The 17,607-nt window shown below is 66.2% G+C and overlaps 1 protein-coding gene and 1 non-coding gene across 6 annotated transcripts; both read left to right on the forward strand.

Moving 5' to 3' along the window:
- The first annotated feature begins 168 nt into the window (after positions 1 to 168).
- Positions 169 to 16,813, forward strand: MYO1G (myosin IG). Of its 5 annotated transcripts, none has more exons than XM_064445238.1 (25): positions 169 to 513; positions 995 to 1,235; positions 1,353 to 1,428; positions 1,624 to 2,112; positions 3,634 to 3,842; positions 3,932 to 4,025; positions 4,920 to 5,085; positions 5,205 to 5,258; positions 7,267 to 7,362; positions 7,440 to 7,556; positions 9,017 to 9,223; positions 9,301 to 9,446; positions 10,018 to 10,132; positions 10,663 to 10,833; positions 10,910 to 10,980; positions 11,734 to 11,808; positions 11,909 to 12,041; positions 12,697 to 12,863; positions 12,931 to 13,138; positions 14,311 to 14,534; positions 15,379 to 15,523; positions 15,618 to 15,722; positions 15,822 to 15,935; positions 16,223 to 16,377; positions 16,447 to 16,813. In XM_064445238.1, the coding sequence occupies exons 4-25, from the start codon at positions 2,018 to 2,020 to the stop codon at positions 16,601 to 16,603; spliced, it is 3,024 nt and encodes a 1,007-aa protein (XP_064301308.1). In that variant the 5' UTR covers positions 169 to 513; positions 995 to 1,235; positions 1,353 to 1,428; positions 1,624 to 2,017; the 3' UTR covers positions 16,604 to 16,813. The 5 variants fall into 5 exon arrangements, with proteins under 5 accessions (XP_064301308.1, XP_064301303.1, XP_064301307.1 ...); XM_064445233.1 differs by having other exon boundaries at positions 1,353 to 1,419; XM_064445235.1 differs by lacking the exon at positions 169 to 513 and adding an exon at positions 520 to 701 and having other exon boundaries at positions 1,353 to 1,419.
- On the forward strand, positions 781 to 914 carry LOC135312320 (small nucleolar RNA SNORA9). Its single transcript, XR_010371891.1, has one exon. It is a non-coding gene; the product is annotated as a small nucleolar RNA SNORA9 (small nucleolar RNA).
- Positions 16,814 to 17,607: the final 794 nt, after the last annotated feature.

Genomic DNA, 17,607 nt, shown 5'->3' on the forward strand with positions numbered 1-17,607 from the left:
CCGGAACAAGCGTGGCAGTGGCACCGCCCACACGTTTGGCCGCGCCCATTCTGCGGTACGGCTCCGCCCACAGACGTGGCCTCCCCGCTCACCGGCCCCACCCGCCTAGGGGTGGGGCCCCGCCCACTCCCCACTCAGTGTGGCCCCGCCCACTCCCACTCAGTGTGGCCCCACCCACTCGCTCATAGCGTAGTTCCGCCCATCGCAGTGGCCTGCGGGCCTGTCAGCGGCGGCCGAGCCCATGCCCGGGGCTGGCGGCGTCGCTCCCGGCCTCGTCCTTCCCGCGGCGGCGGGGAACCGGGCCCGGACACAGGGCCTGGGGCCGCGGCGGCACCGGGAAGCTGGGCCTTGAGACCGGGCCTAGCCCGCCGCGGCGATGCCTCTGCGCATGCGCTAATCCCGCTGCCACCACTCCCTCCCTCCCTCCGCCAGGTGGCGCCGTCCCGCGGCGCGCCGCGCTGACGTCACGCGCCGGCGGAGCCCCGCCTTCGGCCATGGCGGCAGCAGCGGCAGGTAGGAGGGCGGGCGGCGCGGCCTAGCGCCATCCGCCGCCATCCGGGACCGGGAGCCCCCCTCACGTGACCGGGGCCGCCCCCACACGGACCGGGGATCCCCTGGGGGCAGCGCGGAGCGTGGTGTTTATCCCCGCGTTGGGCCTTGGCGCCGCTACTGCGAGGCGGCCGCGGTGCATGCTGGGAAGGGTAGTCCTCCACGGGCCGCGGGGGGCCGATCCGGGGGGGTGGGTCCCGGGGGGATCCCGGGAGTCGGTTCCCCCCGCTTCAGCAAGCCTTCCAGCGTGGGGGGGCCCGCCGTGGCCCCCGCCATTCCTACAGCGCTTGCCAGAGCAACCCCGGGACGGTTTGAGGCCTCCCCCCGCCTTCCCCGGGGGGAGGTTATAGACATCCCGGACACCCCGTACCCTCCCCCGCCCCACCGCGGGCTGCCCCGGGCCCGGCCGGGCCGCTGAGGCCGCGCTCTCCCTTTCCCCTTGCAGGATCCGCGGTCCAGGAAGGATCCGGGAAGGCGCCGAGGGCGGGGGGGGGCGGGGGGCAGCGGGCCTGGCCCGGGCGTCTCCCGTCCCCCCCCCAAGTTACCCCAATGAGCCGTAATTAGCTCCGCGTCGCCCCCGGCCGAGGTTGGGGGGCTGAGATCCCCCGCGGGGTTGGGGTGACCCCCCCCGGGTCCCTCAGGCCTGGCGGGGGGGCTCGGGATGTCCCCCTCCCCCACGCTCCCAGGTATGTAATTAATCCCCTTAATTGAAGGGGGGAGGGGTGAAGGCCCCGCCCCTCCCCCACGGTGCCTCCAAACTTTGAGAGGTTTATATTTTTCTTTGCTTTTTCTTTGATTTTTAGGTAAAAATCCCGGCAGATCCGCCTTGGGCGCAGCCCCCCGGGGAGACCCGCCACGCTCCCGCCCTCGGTGAGGAAGGTTTGCTTTCTGAACGACTGGGTTTTACCGGGAAGAACTTAACGTTTTAATAACTACAACTGGGAATACTGGTTTGCCGCTGGAACCACGGGCAGCGCCGGGACGTTTGAGATCCCGCGTGGTTTCGGGTGGTGCCTCGTTAGCGCTGCGATTCTCGTTGTCTTAATAAATTCCCCCCCCCCTTTTCTTTTTCAGCTGGATATTGGGGTTCCCTCTCTGCTGCTCCTCACCTTGGCTTCTCCATCCCAGAGGTCCCAGTTACCGGGGTTTAACTGGGGATACTGGGATGGCAACGGGTGACACCAGCACCTTAATAAATAACCGATTTCCCTGCGGGTTTTTGGTACCGTTTGGCGACGGGGGAAGGGACGGAGGGGCGAGGGCAGCCCTGGGGGTGTAGGGCGACGTCCCCGCCCCACAGATGTGGGTGTCCCCAGCCCCATGGCTGCCCCACGGCCTGCCCCACGGGAGGTGACGATGACACGGGTTGGGTCGCCGCGCCTGCGCCGCGGTTTCGGCGCTCGTTGGCGACGCAGGAAACCCCAGGGCGGGCGAAGAGGGGGAAGCGGGTTGCCCCGGCGGGCGCGGCATGGCCGAGTTGGAGGGTCCCGAATTCGGCAAAGCCGACTTCGTCCTCCTGGACGAGGTGACCATGGAGCAGTTCTTGGAGAACCTGCGCCTGCGGTACGGAGCCGAGGGGGCGGCGGCGGCGGGGGGAGATGCCGGGGGTGCCCTGAGGTGACATCCCAGGCCCCCTCTGTTCGCGGCGTGCCGCGCGATGCCGCCTTTGCGGAAACTGGGGAGGCGGGGGGCGGTGGTGGGGGGCGCTGGGAGCCCTGAGGCCCCGGCGGGGGGATGCGGAAGCGCTGGGTACCGAACCCCGAGTTGGCAGGAAGTGTCTGGGCGGTGCCCGCTGCTCGCGGCGGGGGGGAAACGGGCGCGTTCCCCCGTCCCGTCCCCCCCCAGTGCGATTTGGGGCGCATTTGGGCCTCCCTGAGGCGGGGGGACGCGGCCCCCACGTTTTCTGCCTGCTCCCGCGCTTGCCGGAGCTGCTGCCGACAGAGCCGCTGCCCCACGGCACCGCCCAGGCCCCACAGGGAGGTACCCTGCCCCACAGCGGCATGCCCGGCCAGGGTCCTGCGCCGTGGGGCATCGCTCTGCAGCACAGCGGCCTGCAGGGCGTCGCCCCCCTCTGCGGCACGGCGCAGCACCCCACAGGATGCCGCACCTGTCCCTCAGCACCCCACAGGATGCTGTCAAGCCCTGCAGCGCCTCACAGGATGCTGTCCTGCCCCACGGAACAACGCCCAACGGACTGTGCGTCCTGCCCCACAGCACAGCACCCCCCAGGGTGTCGCCCCGCGGCATGGCACCATCCTGCCCCATGGCACAGGGTGCCATCCCACGACTCAGCACCCTGCAGGGTGTTACCCTGTGGCACAGCACCCCACAGGGTGCCATCCCACCCCACAGCACAGCACCCCATGGACTCAGCATCCTGCCCCATGGCACAGCATCCTGCAGGGCATGCATCCTGCCCCACAGCACCCCATAGGGTGCCATCCCACCCCACAGCACAGCACCCCATGGACTCTGCATCCTGCCCCACAGCACAGCACCCCATGGACTCTGCATCCTGCCCCATGCCACAGCACCCTGCAGGGCATGCATCCTGCCCCACAGCACCCCACAGGGTGTCATATCACCCCACAGCACAGCACCTCATGGACTCTGCATCCTGCCCCATGCCACAGCACTCTGCAGGGCATGCATCCTGCCCCACAGCACCCCACAGGGTGCCATCCCACCCCACAGCACAGCACCCCATGGACTCTGCATCCTGCCCCACAGCACAGCACCCCATGGACTCTGCATCCTGCCCCATGCCACAGCACCCTGCAGGGCATGCATCCTGCCCCACAGCACCCCACAGGGTGCCATATCACCCCACAGCACAGCACCTCATGGACTCTGCATCCTGCCCCATGCCACAGCACTCTGCAGGGCATGCATCCTGCCCCACAGCACCCCACAGGGTGCCATCCCACCCCACAGCACAGCACCCCATGGACTCTGATCCTGCCCCACAGCACCCTGCAGGGCACGCATCCTTCCCCCACTGCGCCCCCCAGGGTGCCGTCCTGCCCCACCGCACCCCACGGGGTGGCACTCCACAGCCCGCCCCACGGCCTCCCCTGTGCACAGGTTCTCGAAGGGCCTCATCTACACCTACATCGGGGAGGTGGTGGTGGCGGTGAACCCCTACCGGGCGCTGGCGCTGTACGGCCCGCCGGCGGTGGAGCGCTACCGCGGCCGCGAGCTCTACGAGCGCCCGCCCCACCTCTTCGCCCTGGCCGATGCCGCCTACAAGGCCATGAAGCGCCGCGCCAAGGACACCTGCATCGTCATCTCGGGTAGGGGCTGGCGGGTGGGTGGGGGGCACCCTCGGGTGGGGGGCACCCTCGGGTGGGCTCCCTCGCCCAGCTCCCGCTGTCTCTGCCAGGCGAGAGCGGGGCGGGCAAGACGGAGGCCAGCAAGTACATCATGCAGTACATCGCCGCCATCACCAACCCCACCCAACGCGCCGAGGTGGAGAGGTGGGTCCCGGCCCCACGGTGCCGGCGGGAAGGCTGGGTGCTGTGGCTTGCACCCCGCGGACCGGCTAGCCCCAGGGGTGGGGTGGGGGGAGGTGTAGGGGGTGGGTCAGGGGTGCCCCATGTCCATAGGGATTATGTGGGGTGACCAGGGGTGTCCCATATCTGTGGGGTGGGGGACCAGTGGTGCCCCATTGGCCTATGGGTTGGTTCCAGAGGGTCCTGGGGTGCCCCATGCCTGTGGGGGGACTGGGGGTGCCCCATGGGCCTGTGGGGTGGTCCTGGGGGGCCCTGAGCCCATAGGGATGGTGTGGGGTGACGGGGGGGTGTCCCACACCTGTGGGGTGGTTCTGGGGTGCCCATGACACTTAGGGATGGTTCGGGGGACTTGGGGTGTCCCATGTCTGTGGGGTGGTTCTGGGGTGCCCCATTGGCTTATGGGGTGGTCTTGGGGTGTCCTACACCCATAGAGGTGATGTGGGGTGACTGGGGTTGCCCCATGCCTGTGGGGTGGGGGACCGGGGTGCCCCCTCAGCCTGTGGGTTGGGTTCTGGAGGGTCCTGGGGTGCCCCACACATGTGGTGTGGTCCTGGGGTGTCCCATGTCTATAGGGATGGTGTGGGGTGACCAGGGGTGCCCCACACCTGTGAGGTAGTTCTGGGGTGCCCCACGACTCTCAGGGATGGTGTGGGGGGACTGGGGGTGCTTTATGGTCCTGTGGGATGGTGTGGGGCAACCTGGGGTGCCCCACTCCCATGGGCTGGTCCTGGGGTGCCCCACGCTTTGTGGGGTGGTCCTGGGGTGCCCCATGGCCATAGGGATGGCGTGGGGGGCCCTGGGGTGCCGTGCCCTGAGCCCATCAGTGGGGCTGCAGCCGTGCCGTGCGGCGCCACCCAGGGTGAAGAACGTGCTGCTCAAGTCCAACTGCGTCCTGGAGGCCTTCGGCAACGCCAAGACCAACCGCAACGACAATTCCAGCCGCTTCGGCAAGTACATGGACATCAACTTCGACTTCAAGGGCGACCCCACCGGGGGCCACATCCACAACTACCTCCTGGAGAAGGTGCGGGTGGGGCCGTGGGTGGGGCCGTGGGTGGGCGGGGCCTGCTGGGTGTGGCCGGGCAGTCGCTGCTCCCACCAGGCACCCACCGCCCGGCACCCACCCCCTGCTCCCGCTTCCAGTCCCGGGTCCTCCAGCAGCAGCCGGGAGAGAGGAACTTCCACGCCTTCTACCAGGTGGGGCGGGATGGGTGGGGTCAGTGGGGTGGGGTGGGGTCTGTGGGTTTGATGGGATGCGGGTGGGATGAGATCGGTGGGATGGGGGTGGGATTGTTGGGATGAGAAGGAGGAGATGGGGTGGGGATGGGATGGATAAGGTGTGATCTGTGGGATGGGATGGGGATGGATGGGATCTGTGGGATGGGATGGATGGGGATGGATGGGATCTGTGGGATGGATGGGATCTGTGGGATGGATGGGGATGGATGGGATCTGTGGGATGGATGGGATCTGTGGGATGGATGGGGATGGATGGGATCTGTGGGATGGATGGGATCTGTGGGATGGATGGGGATGGATGGGATCTGTGGGATGGATGGGATCTGTGGGATGGGATGGGGATGGAAGGGATCTGTGGGATGGGATGGGGATGGAAGGGATCTGTGGGATGGATGGGGATGGAAGGGATCTGTGGGATGGGATGGGGATGGAAGGGATCTGTGGGATGGATGGGGATGGAAGGGATCTGTGGGATGGATGGGATCTGTGGGATGGGATGGGGATGGATGGGATCTGTGGGATGGGATGGGGATGGATGGGATCTGTGGGATGGGATGGGGATGGAAGGGATCTGTGGGATGGATGGGGATGGAAGGGATCTGTGGGATGGATGGGATCTGTGGGATGGATGGGGATGGAAGGGATCTGTGGGATGGATGGGGATGGAAGGGATCTGTGGGATGGATGGGATCTGTGGGATGGATGGGGATGGATGGGATCTGTGGGATGGAAGGGATCTGTGGGATGGATGGGGATGGGAGGGATCTGTGGGATGGATGGGGATGGAAGGGATCTGTGGGATGGAAGGGATCTGTGGGATGGATGGGGATGGGAGGGATCTGTGGGATGGAAGGGATCTGTGGGATGGATGGGATCTGTGGGATGGGATGGGGATGGAAGGGATCTGTGGGATGGGATGGGGATGGAAGGGATCTGTGGGATGGATGGGATCTGTGGGATGGGATGGGGATGGATGGGATCTGTGGGATGGAAGGGATCTGTGGGATGGATGGGGATGGGAGGGATCTGTGGGATGGATGGGGATGGGAGGGATCTGTGGGATGGAAGGGATCTGTGGGATGGATGGGATCTGTGGGATGGGATGGGGATGGAAGGGATCTGTGGGATGGGATGGGGATGGAAGGGATCTGTGGGATGGATGGGATCTGTGGGATGGGATGGGGATGGATGGGATCTGTGGGATGGGATGGGGATGGATGGGATCTGTGGGATGGGATGGGGATGGAAGGGATCTGTGGGATGGGATGGGGATGGAAGGGATCTGTGGGATGGATGGGATCTGTGGGATGGGATGGGGATGGATGGGATCTGTGGGATGGGAGGGATCTGTGGGATGGATGGGGATGGAAGGGATCTGTGGGATGGATGGGATCTGTGGGATGGATGGGATCTGTGGGATGGGATGGGGATGGATGGGATCTGTGGGATGGATGGGTGGGATCAATGGGATTGGATGAGAATGGGGTGGGTGAGTTGAGAAGTTTGGGATGGGATGGATTGGATCTACGGGGCGGGTGGGTTGGTTTGGGGTCAGGACAGGATGGGATGAGAAGGATGGGATGGGTGGGATCTGTGGGACGGGATGGCTGGGATGAGGAGGAGAGGGATGGGGTGGGGATGGGATGGATCTGATGTGATCTATGGGATTAGATGGGGATGGGATGGGTGGTGTGAGAAGGTTGGGGTGGGATGGATGGGGTTTATGGGGTGGGATGGGATGTGAAGTTGAGATGGGATGGGGTTGCTGGGATGGCTGGGATCTGTGGGATGGAGACGGGATGGCTGGGATGAGAAGGAGGAGATGGATGGGGTGGGGATGGGCTGGACCCGATGTGATCTATGGATGGGGCAGGATGAGAGAGGAGGGGTCAGGCAGGGTGGGAGGACACGGACCGGCACCGGCCGGGCTGGGGGCACCAGCCGACCCCCACCCCACTCCCCACAGCTGCTGCTGGGAGCCCCCGCGGCGCTGCTGGCCTCGCTCCGCCTCGACCGGGACGCTGGCGCCTACCGCTACACCCGGGAGGGCGCCCGGAGCAGTGTGAGTGGGGCTGGGGGAGCTGGGGGGCGCCGGGGGGGGCCGGGGGGTCCCGTCGCTTGACGCCCCACCGTGCCCAGGCCTGCGGGGACGACGCGGCGTGTTACCGGGAGGTGGAGGAGGCGATGGCCGTCATCGGCTTCTCCCCGGAGGAGGTGGGCTCCGTGCACCGCATCCTGGCTGCCATCCTGCACCTGGTGAGACCCCGCGCCAGGACGGACCCCCGCACCAGTACACCCCCCACCCCCTGCACCAGTACGGCCTCCCTGCACTGGTATGGCCCCAGGCAGACCAGTACGGCCCACCTACACCAGTACAGCTCTGGGCAAACCAGTACAGCCTCCTCACATCAGTACATTCCCCCTCCCCAACCAGTACAGCCCCCTCCACACCAGTAGAGCCCCAGGCAGACCAGTATGGTCCCCCCATACCAGTACAACCCCCTCACACCAGTAGAGCCCCAGGCAGACCAGTATGGTCACCATGTATCAGTACAGCCCCAGGCAGACCAGTACGGCCCATCCACACCAGTATGGTTCTTGCTAAACCAGTACAGCCTCCCCCCACCAGTACAGCCTCCTCACACCAGTATGTTTCCCCCCCCCGACCAGTATGGCCCTCTCCACACCAGTATGGCCTCCCCTCCAGGGACCCAGCCCCAGGCAGACCAGTATGGCCCCCCCATACCAGTAGGTCCCCCTGCACACCAGTACAGGCTGAGGCAGACCAGTATAGCCCCACCCCACCAGTATGACTCCTGTATACCAGTAGGACCCTTTGCACACCAGTACGGGCTGACGAAGACCAGTATGGGACCCCCTACACCAGTACAGCCCCAGGCAGACCAGTATGGCCCCACCACACCAGTATGTGTGTGTTGTCCCCCCAGTATGACCCCCACGCCACCAGTATGGCCCGCGGCAGACAATATGCCCCCAGCACACACCAGTACACCGCTCCCGCACCCCACACCAGTACAGCAACCGTGCACCAGTACAGCCCCAAGCAGACCAGTATGGCTCTGGGCAAATGAGCATGGCCCCACACTACCCAGTACAGACCAGTGCAAACAAGTATAGACCAGTTCAAACCAGTACGGCCCAGCGCAAACCAGTACGGCCCAGCACAAACCAGCACGGCCAGCACAGCCCAATGCAAACCAGCGTAGCCCAGTATGACTCAAGACAGCCCAATGCAAACCAGTACAGCCCCGTATGTCCCACCACAGCCCCATACGCACCAGTACAGCCCCATATGTCCCACCACAGCCCCATACGCGCCAGTACAGCCCCGTATGTCCCACCACAGCCCCATATGCACCAGTACAGCCCCATATGTCCCACCACAGCCCCATACGCGCCAGTACAGCCCCGTATGTCCCACCACAGCCCCATACGCACCAGTACAGCCCCGTATGTCCCACCACAGCCCCATACGCACCAGTACAGCCCCGTATGTCCCACCACAGCCCCATACGCGCCAGTACAGCCCCGTATGTCCCACCACAGCCCCATACGCACCAGTACAGCCCAGTATGGCCCAGCCCAGCCCGTGGTGCGGGTGGGGCTGGTACCGGGACACCCCAGCCCCTTTCTGGGGGCTCCCGGGTGTCCCCCCCATGTTCAGCCACCGACGTGATGTTGCGGGGCCGCCCCAGGGCAACGTGGGGTTCGTGGCGGAGGGCGAGGCGGCGGCGGTGGAGGACGCGGCGCAGCTCTCGGCGCTGGCCGAGCTGACGGCCACGGAGCCCAGCAGCCTGCGCCAGGCGCTGCTCGCCCGCACCGTGGCGGCCGGCGGCGGGGAGCTGATCGAGAAGGGCCACAGCCCCAAGGAGGCCGCCTACGCCCGGGACGCCTGCGCCAAGGTAGGGAGGGGGACGCAGGGTGACGGGTCCCCCACCCACAGCACCCTTGGGTGCCCACCCCACCGTGCCGTCCCCAGGCCATCTACGAGCGGCTCTTCTGCTGGATCGTGGGACGCATCAACGCCAGCATCGCCGCCCGCGGCTACGACGCCCGCCTGCACGGCAAGAGCACCGTCATCGGCGTCCTCGACATCTACGGCTTCGAGATCTTCGACACCAACAGGTGACCTGGGACGGGGGTGGGGAGGGGGGACATGGGGACGCAGGGACGGATGGGAGCTGGGAGGGACACGGCGGGGGGAGTGGGGATGGGAAGGGCGCGTGGAGGGGACGGGGGGACACCTGGAGGGGACGGGGGTTGGGGGGAATGGGGGCTTGGGAGGGACACCGGGAGGGGACAGGGCCCGGGGGGGACTCAGGGAGGGGACAGGGGCCTTGGAGGGACACGGGGGGGGCTGGGACCCAGGGGGGGACTCAGGGAGGGGACAGAAGTTCGTGGGGTGTGTGGAGGGAATGGGGGCTTTGGAGGGACACAGGGAGGGGACGGGACCCAGGAGGGACACAGGGAGGGGATGGGACCCAGGAGGGGCATGGAGGGTCCATGAAGGATGAAGATGACAGGACCCATGAAGATGACAGGACCCAGGAGGGCAAGGACGGCAAGGGACCCGTGGAGGGACAGGCCCAGGAGGTCCCCAGCAGGACCATGCAGCTCAGGGGGTCACAGGGCAGGGCATGGCGGGGAGACAGCGTGGGGCTGGGTGGCGGTGGTCAGCCTGACCCCCTGCCCACAGCTTCGAGCAGTTCTGCATCAACTACTGCAACGAGAAGCTGCAGCAGCTCTTCATCGAGCTGATCCTGCGGCAGGAGCAGGCTGAGTACCAGCGGGAGGGCATCGCCTGGCAGAATGTGAGGGGCTTGGGGGGACGGGGGGGACACGGGGGGCATCACCTGGCAGAGCATGAGGGGCTTGGGGGGATGGGGGGGACACGGGGGGCATCGCCTGGCAGAGCGTGAGGGGCTTGGGGGGACGGGGGGTTGGGGGGGCATCGCCTGGCAGAGCGTGAGGGGCTTGGGGGGACGGGGGGACACGGGGGGCATCGCCTGGCAGAATGTGAGGGGCTTGGGGGGACGGGGGGGACATGGGGGGGCATCGCCTGGCAGAGCGCGAGGGGCTTGGGGGGACGGGGGGGACACGGGGGGGCATCGCCTGGCAGAGCGCGAGGGGCTTGGAGGGACGGGGGGACATGGGGGGGCATCGCCTGGCAGAGCGTGAGTGAGTGGGACATGGGGGACGTCACTTTACAGAGCACGAGGGGCTCAAGGGAGACGGCGCGGGGGGGCATCCCCTGGCAGGGACACATCTGGGGTGCATGGGGCGAATCAGGGTGCCCAGGGGGACAATTCAGGGTGCCCACCCCACTCCGCCCCCTCCCCAGATCGAGTACTTCAGCAACGAGCCCATCGTGGAGCTGGTGGAGCAGCCGCACCGCGGCATCCTGGCGCTGCTGGACGAGGCCTGCCTGGCCGTGGGGACCGTCACCGACTCCCTCTTCCTCGCCTCCATGGACGCCCGCCTCGGCCGCCACCCCCACTATACCAGCCGCAAGGTGCTTCTGGGGGGGATTGGGGGGAGTGGGGGCTGGGGGTCCACGGGCAGGGGGCTGACACCTCCCTGCTCTCCAGCTCTGCCCCACGGACAAGACCATGGAGTTCAACCGGGACTTCCGCATCAAGCACTACGCTGGAGATGTCACGTGAGGGGGGCGCTGGGGGGACGCGGGGAGGGGGCAACGGTGGGCTGTGGGTGTCATCGGGTGGCCACGGGGCTGTGGGGCACCGTGGAGGACTTTGGGAAGGGCATGGGGGACCGTGGGGGGCCACTTGGGACCATGGGGCTGTAGGGGCTCTTGAGGGTCTAGGGTTGACCATGAGGCCTTGGAGAACCATGGGGAACCACATGGGAGAATGGAGGGGGGTCTTGAGGGACTGTGGGGGGGAGAGTCAGTTGGGGCTATAGGAGTGTGGGTGGCCATCAAGGACATCATGAGTGGCCATGGGGTTGCAGTGGGGCCATGGAGAACTGTGGGGGGCCACAAGGGACCTTGGGAGGACATGGGGGACCTTGTGGGGCTGCTTGGGACCATGGAGAGCCATAGTAGATCCTGAGGGGTTATGGGGTGACCTTGGTTGGCCACAGGGCTTTGGGGGACCCGTGGAGGATTGTGTGGAGTCATTTAGGCTCATGGAAGGCCATCTGGGGGGACTGTTGGGGTCCACGGTGTCTGGGAGGTCCCCAGAGGCCACGTGCAGCAGGATGGACTGTATAGGACATGCCATGCCTTGGCGACGGTGGGGACAGTGTCAGGGGATTCCGTGTCCATGAGGACTGGACCCCACAGTCCCCTGACCTCTGTGGGTGCCACCAGGGCCACATGTCACCTCTGTATGGGCCTGGGTCCCCCAGGGTGGCTGAAGGAGCCCCGCAACGTGGTGTCCCCCTCCCTCAGGTACTCGGTGGAGGGTTTCCTGGACAAGAACAAGGACACGCTCTTCCAGGACTTCAAACGGCTCCTCTACAACAGGTTGGGGACACAGGGGACACAGCTGGGGGGCTGGTGGCACAGGCGTGGGGCAGGCGCGGGGTTGCCAGTGCTGCCAGCCCCACACCAACGCCATCCCCAGCGCGGACCCTGTGCTGCGTGCCATGTGGCCCGACGGCGAGCAGAGCATCACCGAGGTCACCAAGCGCCCGCTGACCACGGGCACGCTCTTCAAGAACTCCATCGTGGCCCTGGTGGAGAACCTCGCCTCCAAGGTAGGGGACCGGGGACAGCCGGGCACATCCCTGCACCGACTTGACACATCCCCATGCCAGCTGGCCACGTCCCCAACCCACCTTGGTGTGTACCCATGGCAGCGGGGCATCGCCCCAAGACACACGGGCATGCTCCTGAGCCAGCCACATCTGTCCCCACGCCAGCCAGGTCTGTCCCCAAGCCAGTTGAGCATGTCCCTGAACCAGCCTGGTCTGTCCCCAGCTAATCAAGACGTCCCAGAGTCAGCCTGGCGTGTCCCTGTGCCAGCCAAAATGTCCCCAAGCCAGCCTGGCATGTCTCTGAGCCAGCCAAGGTGTCCCCAAGCCAGCCTGGCATGTCCCCAAGTCAGCCGGCCATATCCCTGGGCCAGCCAAGATGTCCCCAAGCCAGCCTGGCATGTCCCCAAGCTGTGGCAGCGTGGCATGTCCCCAAGTCAGCCAGCCATGTCCCCGAGCCAGCCAAGATGACCCCGAGCCAGCCAGGCATGTCCCCATCCAGCCAAGTTGTCCCTGAGCCAGCCAGGCATGTCCCCAAGCCACTGAGGCCTCCTGTCCCTGTGCCACTCATGCTTGGTGCAATCCCACCTTGCGTGCCCACAGCCCCCCAGCCCACGACACCCATGGGCTCAGTGCCACCCCATCCGTGTCCCCGCAGGAGCCCTACTACGTGCGCTGCATCAAACCCAACGACCAGAAGTCCCCGACGCTCTTCGACGAGGAGCGCTGCCGCCACCAGGTCTCTTACCTGGGGCTGCTGGAGAACGTCCGGGTGCGCCGCGCCGGCTTCGCCTACCGCCAGCCCTACGACCGCTTCCTCCTGCGGTATGGCCCGAGCCTCCCCGAGCCCCCCAGGCACCCCTGCACCCCCTCACCCTGCTCTGCCCCCCAGGTACAAGATGACCTGCGAGTACACGTGGCCCAACCACCTGATGGCCAGCGACCGGGAGGCCACACAGGCCCTGCTGGAGCAGCACGGCTTCCAGGATGACGTGGCTTATGGCCACACCAAGGTCTTCATCCGCACGCCCCGTACCCTCTTCAGCCTCGAGCAGGAGCGGGCGCAGCTCATCCCCATCATCGTCCTGCTGCTGCAGAAGGTGGGCGTGCCTGGCATGAGCTGGCTCGGTCTCAGCTCTGCCGGGGTGACATGGGGTTGGGGGAACAACAAATGCAGACGACACCGAGTTGGGTGGGAGTGTCGATCTGCTGGGGGGCAGGGAGGCTCTGCAGAGGGACCTGCACAGGCTGCATCGATGGGCCGAGGGCAGTTGGGTGAGGTTTAACAAGGCCCAGGGCCGGGTCCTGCCCTCGGGTCACCCCAACCCCAGGCAGCGCCCCAGGCCTGGGGCAGAGGGGCTGGGAAGTGCCCGGCGGGGAAGGCCCTGGGGGTGGGGGCTGACAGCCGGCTGGGCATGAGCCAGCAGTGCCCGGGTGGCCAAGGAGGCCACAAGCCCCCGGGCTTGTGTCAGCACTGGTGTGGCCAGCAGGAGCCGGGCAGGGATGGGGCCCCTGTGCTCGGCCCTGGGGAGGCCCCACCTCGAATGCTGGGCTCAGGTTTGGGCCCCTCGGGACAAGAAGGGCCTTGAGGGGCTGGAGCGTGTCCAGAGAAGGGCAGCGGGGCTGGGGCAGGGTCTGGAGCACAAGTGTGGTGGGGGGCGGCTGGGGGGGTTTAGCCTGGAGAAGGGGGGGCTGAGGGGAGCCCTTCTCGCTCTCTGCAGCTGCCTGAGAGGGGCTGGAGTGAGGGGGGGGCTGGTCTCTGCTCCCAAGTCACCAGGGACGGGACGAGAGGGAACGGCCTCAGGCTGCGCCAGGGGAGGTTTAGGTTGGGTGTGAGGGAAATGCCTTCCCTGCCAGAGGGGTCAGGGGTTGGCACAGGCTGCCCAGGGAGGTGGGGGAGTCACCATCCCTGGGGGGGTTCAAACACCGTGCAGCCGTGGCACCTGGGGACATGGTTTAGGAGGCCTGGGGGTGTTGGGTTGGGGTTGGACTTGATGATCCTCGAGGTCTTTTCCAACCTACATGATTCCGTGATTCCAACACCCCGGTGCCCGCGTTGCCGGACGGGTAATCACTGTGCTGGCAGGGCGAGCGGGCAGCCAGGGCTCTGCCTGTGTGGGGAGCTGCTGGCGCTGGTGGGCGCAGCATTTTCGGAGGTCTCCCAGAGCTGTGGTGCTGGGGTGCGGTGCCGGGCACCCCGCCAGTACCACAGCCACGCTCCCAGCGGGGGATCCATGGGGCAGCGCCCACCCTGACCGTTGGCTTTCGGCAGGCCTGGCGCGGCGCCCTGGCGCGGCGGCGCTGCCGTTACCTGCGCGCCGCCTACACCATCATGGCTTACTACAAACGGCACAAGGTGAAGGCGTACCTGCGGGAGCTGCTGCGGCGCTTCCAGGCCGTCCGCACCCTCCCCGATTTCGGCAAGAGCGTGGTTTGGCCGGAGCCGCCGGCGGTGCTGGCGCGCTTCCAGGATGCCAGCCAGCGCCTCTTCCGCAGGTACCATCCTGAATCGTGCCCCACTCCCCCATTGGGACGGGGATGTGGGACGGGGATGTGAGAAGGAGACAGGGTCTCAGGATGGGGACGAGTGATGAGGACGTGGAATGGGGATGGGGACACGGGATGTGGACGTGGGACAGGGACGGGGACATCGGATGGGAATGGGGATGTGGGGTGGGGATGTGGGACGGGAATGAGGGATGCGGACACGGGAAGGGAACGTGGGGTGGGGACGGGGACACGGGATGGGGACAGCAACGTGGGATGGGAACGGGAACGTGGGGTGGGGATGTGGGAGAGGGACGGGGATGTGGGATGGGGACAGGGACATGGGATGGCAATGTGTGATGAGGACGTGGGATGGAATGGGGACATGGGATGGGGATGTGGGACAGGGATGGGGCTGTGGGGTGGGGACGTGGGACAGGAAAGTGGGATGGGGACGTGGGACAGGGACATGGGCTGGAAATGTGGGATGGGGATGTGAGAAGGGGACAGGGACTCAGGATGGGGATGAGTGATAAGGATGTGGAATGGGGATGTGGGATGGGAACATGGGAGGTGGGACTGGGACGGGGACATGGGATGTGGATGTGGGACAGGGACGGGGACGTGGGACGGGGGCACGGGATGGGGATGTGGGATGGCAACATAGAATGGGGACATGGAATGGGAATGTGGGATGGACATGGGATGTGAGATGGGGATGTGGGACTGGAATAGGGGACAGGGATGTGGGATGGTGACAGGGGAGAGGGACGAGGAACAGGGACGTGGCATGGGAATGTGGGATGGGGATGCAGGACAGTGACGTGACCATGTCGTGTCCTCCCTGCTGCAGGTGGCGAGCACGGCAGATCGTCAAGAACATCCCCCCCTCGGAGATGGGGCAGATCCGGGCCAAGGTGGCCGCCCTGGAGGTGCTGGGCGGGCTGCGGAAGGACTGGGGCTGCCAGCGCAGCTGGGCGCGGGATTACCTTTCCTCGGTAAGGGCTGTGGTGGGTTTGGGGGTGCCCCATGGCACACCCTGGGGTGCCACCCCGCACCCCGAGGTGGCAGCCACACCACGACTCCCCACAGCCCAGCGAGAACCCGGGGCTGGCGCTGCCCTTCGCCCACCGCCTCCAGGCCCTCAAGGACAAGGTGCATTTTGGCTCTGTCCTCTTCTCCTGCCACGTCCGCAAGGTGAGGGGAGGGAAACGGGGGGTCCTGCCCAGCCACCGCCTCTGTGTCACCCCCCCCCGGCTCCGCAGCATGTCCCCTCACCTGGCCTCCTCCCCGCAGATCAACCGCTTTGGTAAGAGCCGGGACCGGGCCATCCTCGTGACAGACCGGCACCTCTACAAACTGGACCCACGGCGGCAGTACCGGGTGATGCGGGCACTGCCCCTCAGCACTGTGAGTGTCCCCAGTCACCCTGGTGTCCCCAGGGTCCAGGGGGGCCCCCTGCTTTGTGCTGATGAGCTGGGATCGGGGGACCCAAGGTGTCCTGGCTGACCCGCTCCCACCGAGAGGATGGAGACCCCTCTGTGGTCCCCATGGCCACACACCGGGGCCATCATCCACGTTGGCAGAGCGAAGTCCTCTGGGACAGCAGTGTGATGCTGTCCCCACCACGCTGGCCATGCCGTGGCCACAAGCCCCCGCCCACACAGCCGTGGGGTGACACCCAGACGTCCCCACAGGTGACGGGGCTGACTGTGACAAGCTGCCAGGCACAGCTGGTGGTCTTCCACACCCAGAACCAGGAGGATATGGCCGTGTGCCTGCACAAGATGCAGCCGGCGGGGGACAACCGGGTGGGCGAGCTGGTGGGCGTCCTCCTGGAGCACTGCCGAGCGTGAGTTGGGGGGCTTGGGGGAGGGTCCTGGCACCCCACAAGCCCCCCGCTGATCCTGGGATATTGTAGGACCAAACGGGAGCTGCAGGTCCGGGTCTCTGACTGCATCCAGCTGAGCTTCCGCAGGCGCCGGCGGCTGCTGACAGTGGAGATGCGGCCGGCCGTGGCTGCCCCCGATTTTGGCAAGAGTTGCGATGGCTTCGTGCTTTACTGGCCCGGGAGATGAGACCCCACTGCGGCCCCGTCACACGCGGTCCAGTCGTCCCCCTGGGGTGATGCCAAAGCCAGCAATAAATACCACCAGGAATAAAGAGCTGGATGGGATCCCCACAGCCTCACTCTTCCATGCATGGCCGGGACCCTCAGGTCCCCCAGCAGCCCCAGCACGGGGCTGGGTTCCCCCCAAAACATCTGCCCCAGGTCGGATGCGGTGGGATGGGGCAGGAAGGGTGTGGGATGGGGTGGGACAGGCAGGGGCGGGTGGGAGCTGGCACCCACCGCACCCCTACCTACCCCTCTTGGGGGCACAATATCCCTGACACCCAGCGTCCCAATGTCCCCGTATCTTGGTGTCCCTATGCCCTGGGTCCCAATATCCCTGACATCCACTGTTCCCATGTCCCTGTGTCCTAATATCCCTGGCACCCTGTCCCCTGACATCCTCATGTCCCTATGGCCTGATGTCCCCATGTCCCAGGACCTGACATCCCTGGTGTCCCTGTGTCCTCATGGCTTTGTGTCCCAGTTCCCGGTGTCCCTGACACCCATTATGCTGATGTCCCCGTGTCCTGGTGCCCCCATGTCCCGACTCCTGATACCCTGGACATCCAGTGTCCTGACATCCCTGTGTCCCGTGTCCTGATGTCCCCAACACCTGGTGTCCCCGTGCCCAGGGGAGCGATGGATGGGAAAACAGGGGATTTTTCCCGGGTGGAAGACGGTGGCTCCCGTCCCACCAGTGCCTGGGAAGTGTTTGGCACGTGGGGAGCTGCCAGTTGATCCCTCGACGGGCCAATTCCCCCAAGGCCCTGGAAGCCGTTGCCCTTCCCAAGGGATGCATTTCATCCCCCCGGCTGAGCTCATGCGCGACACAACCGAAGATGTTTTATTTTACACCGTTTAATGTATGACATTGGCGGGGGGCCGGGGAGGAGGGGCAGGGGGTCGGCTGGGTATTGCTGGAGCCTGCTGGCCCCGAGGGGGGTTCCCAAATGGCTGGGGGGAACTGGG

Source organism: Phalacrocorax carbo, chromosome 2 (assembly GCF_963921805.1).
Source record: "Phalacrocorax carbo chromosome 2, bPhaCar2.1, whole genome shotgun sequence".
Lineage (NCBI taxonomy): Eukaryota > Metazoa > Chordata > Aves > Suliformes > Phalacrocoracidae > Phalacrocorax > Phalacrocorax carbo.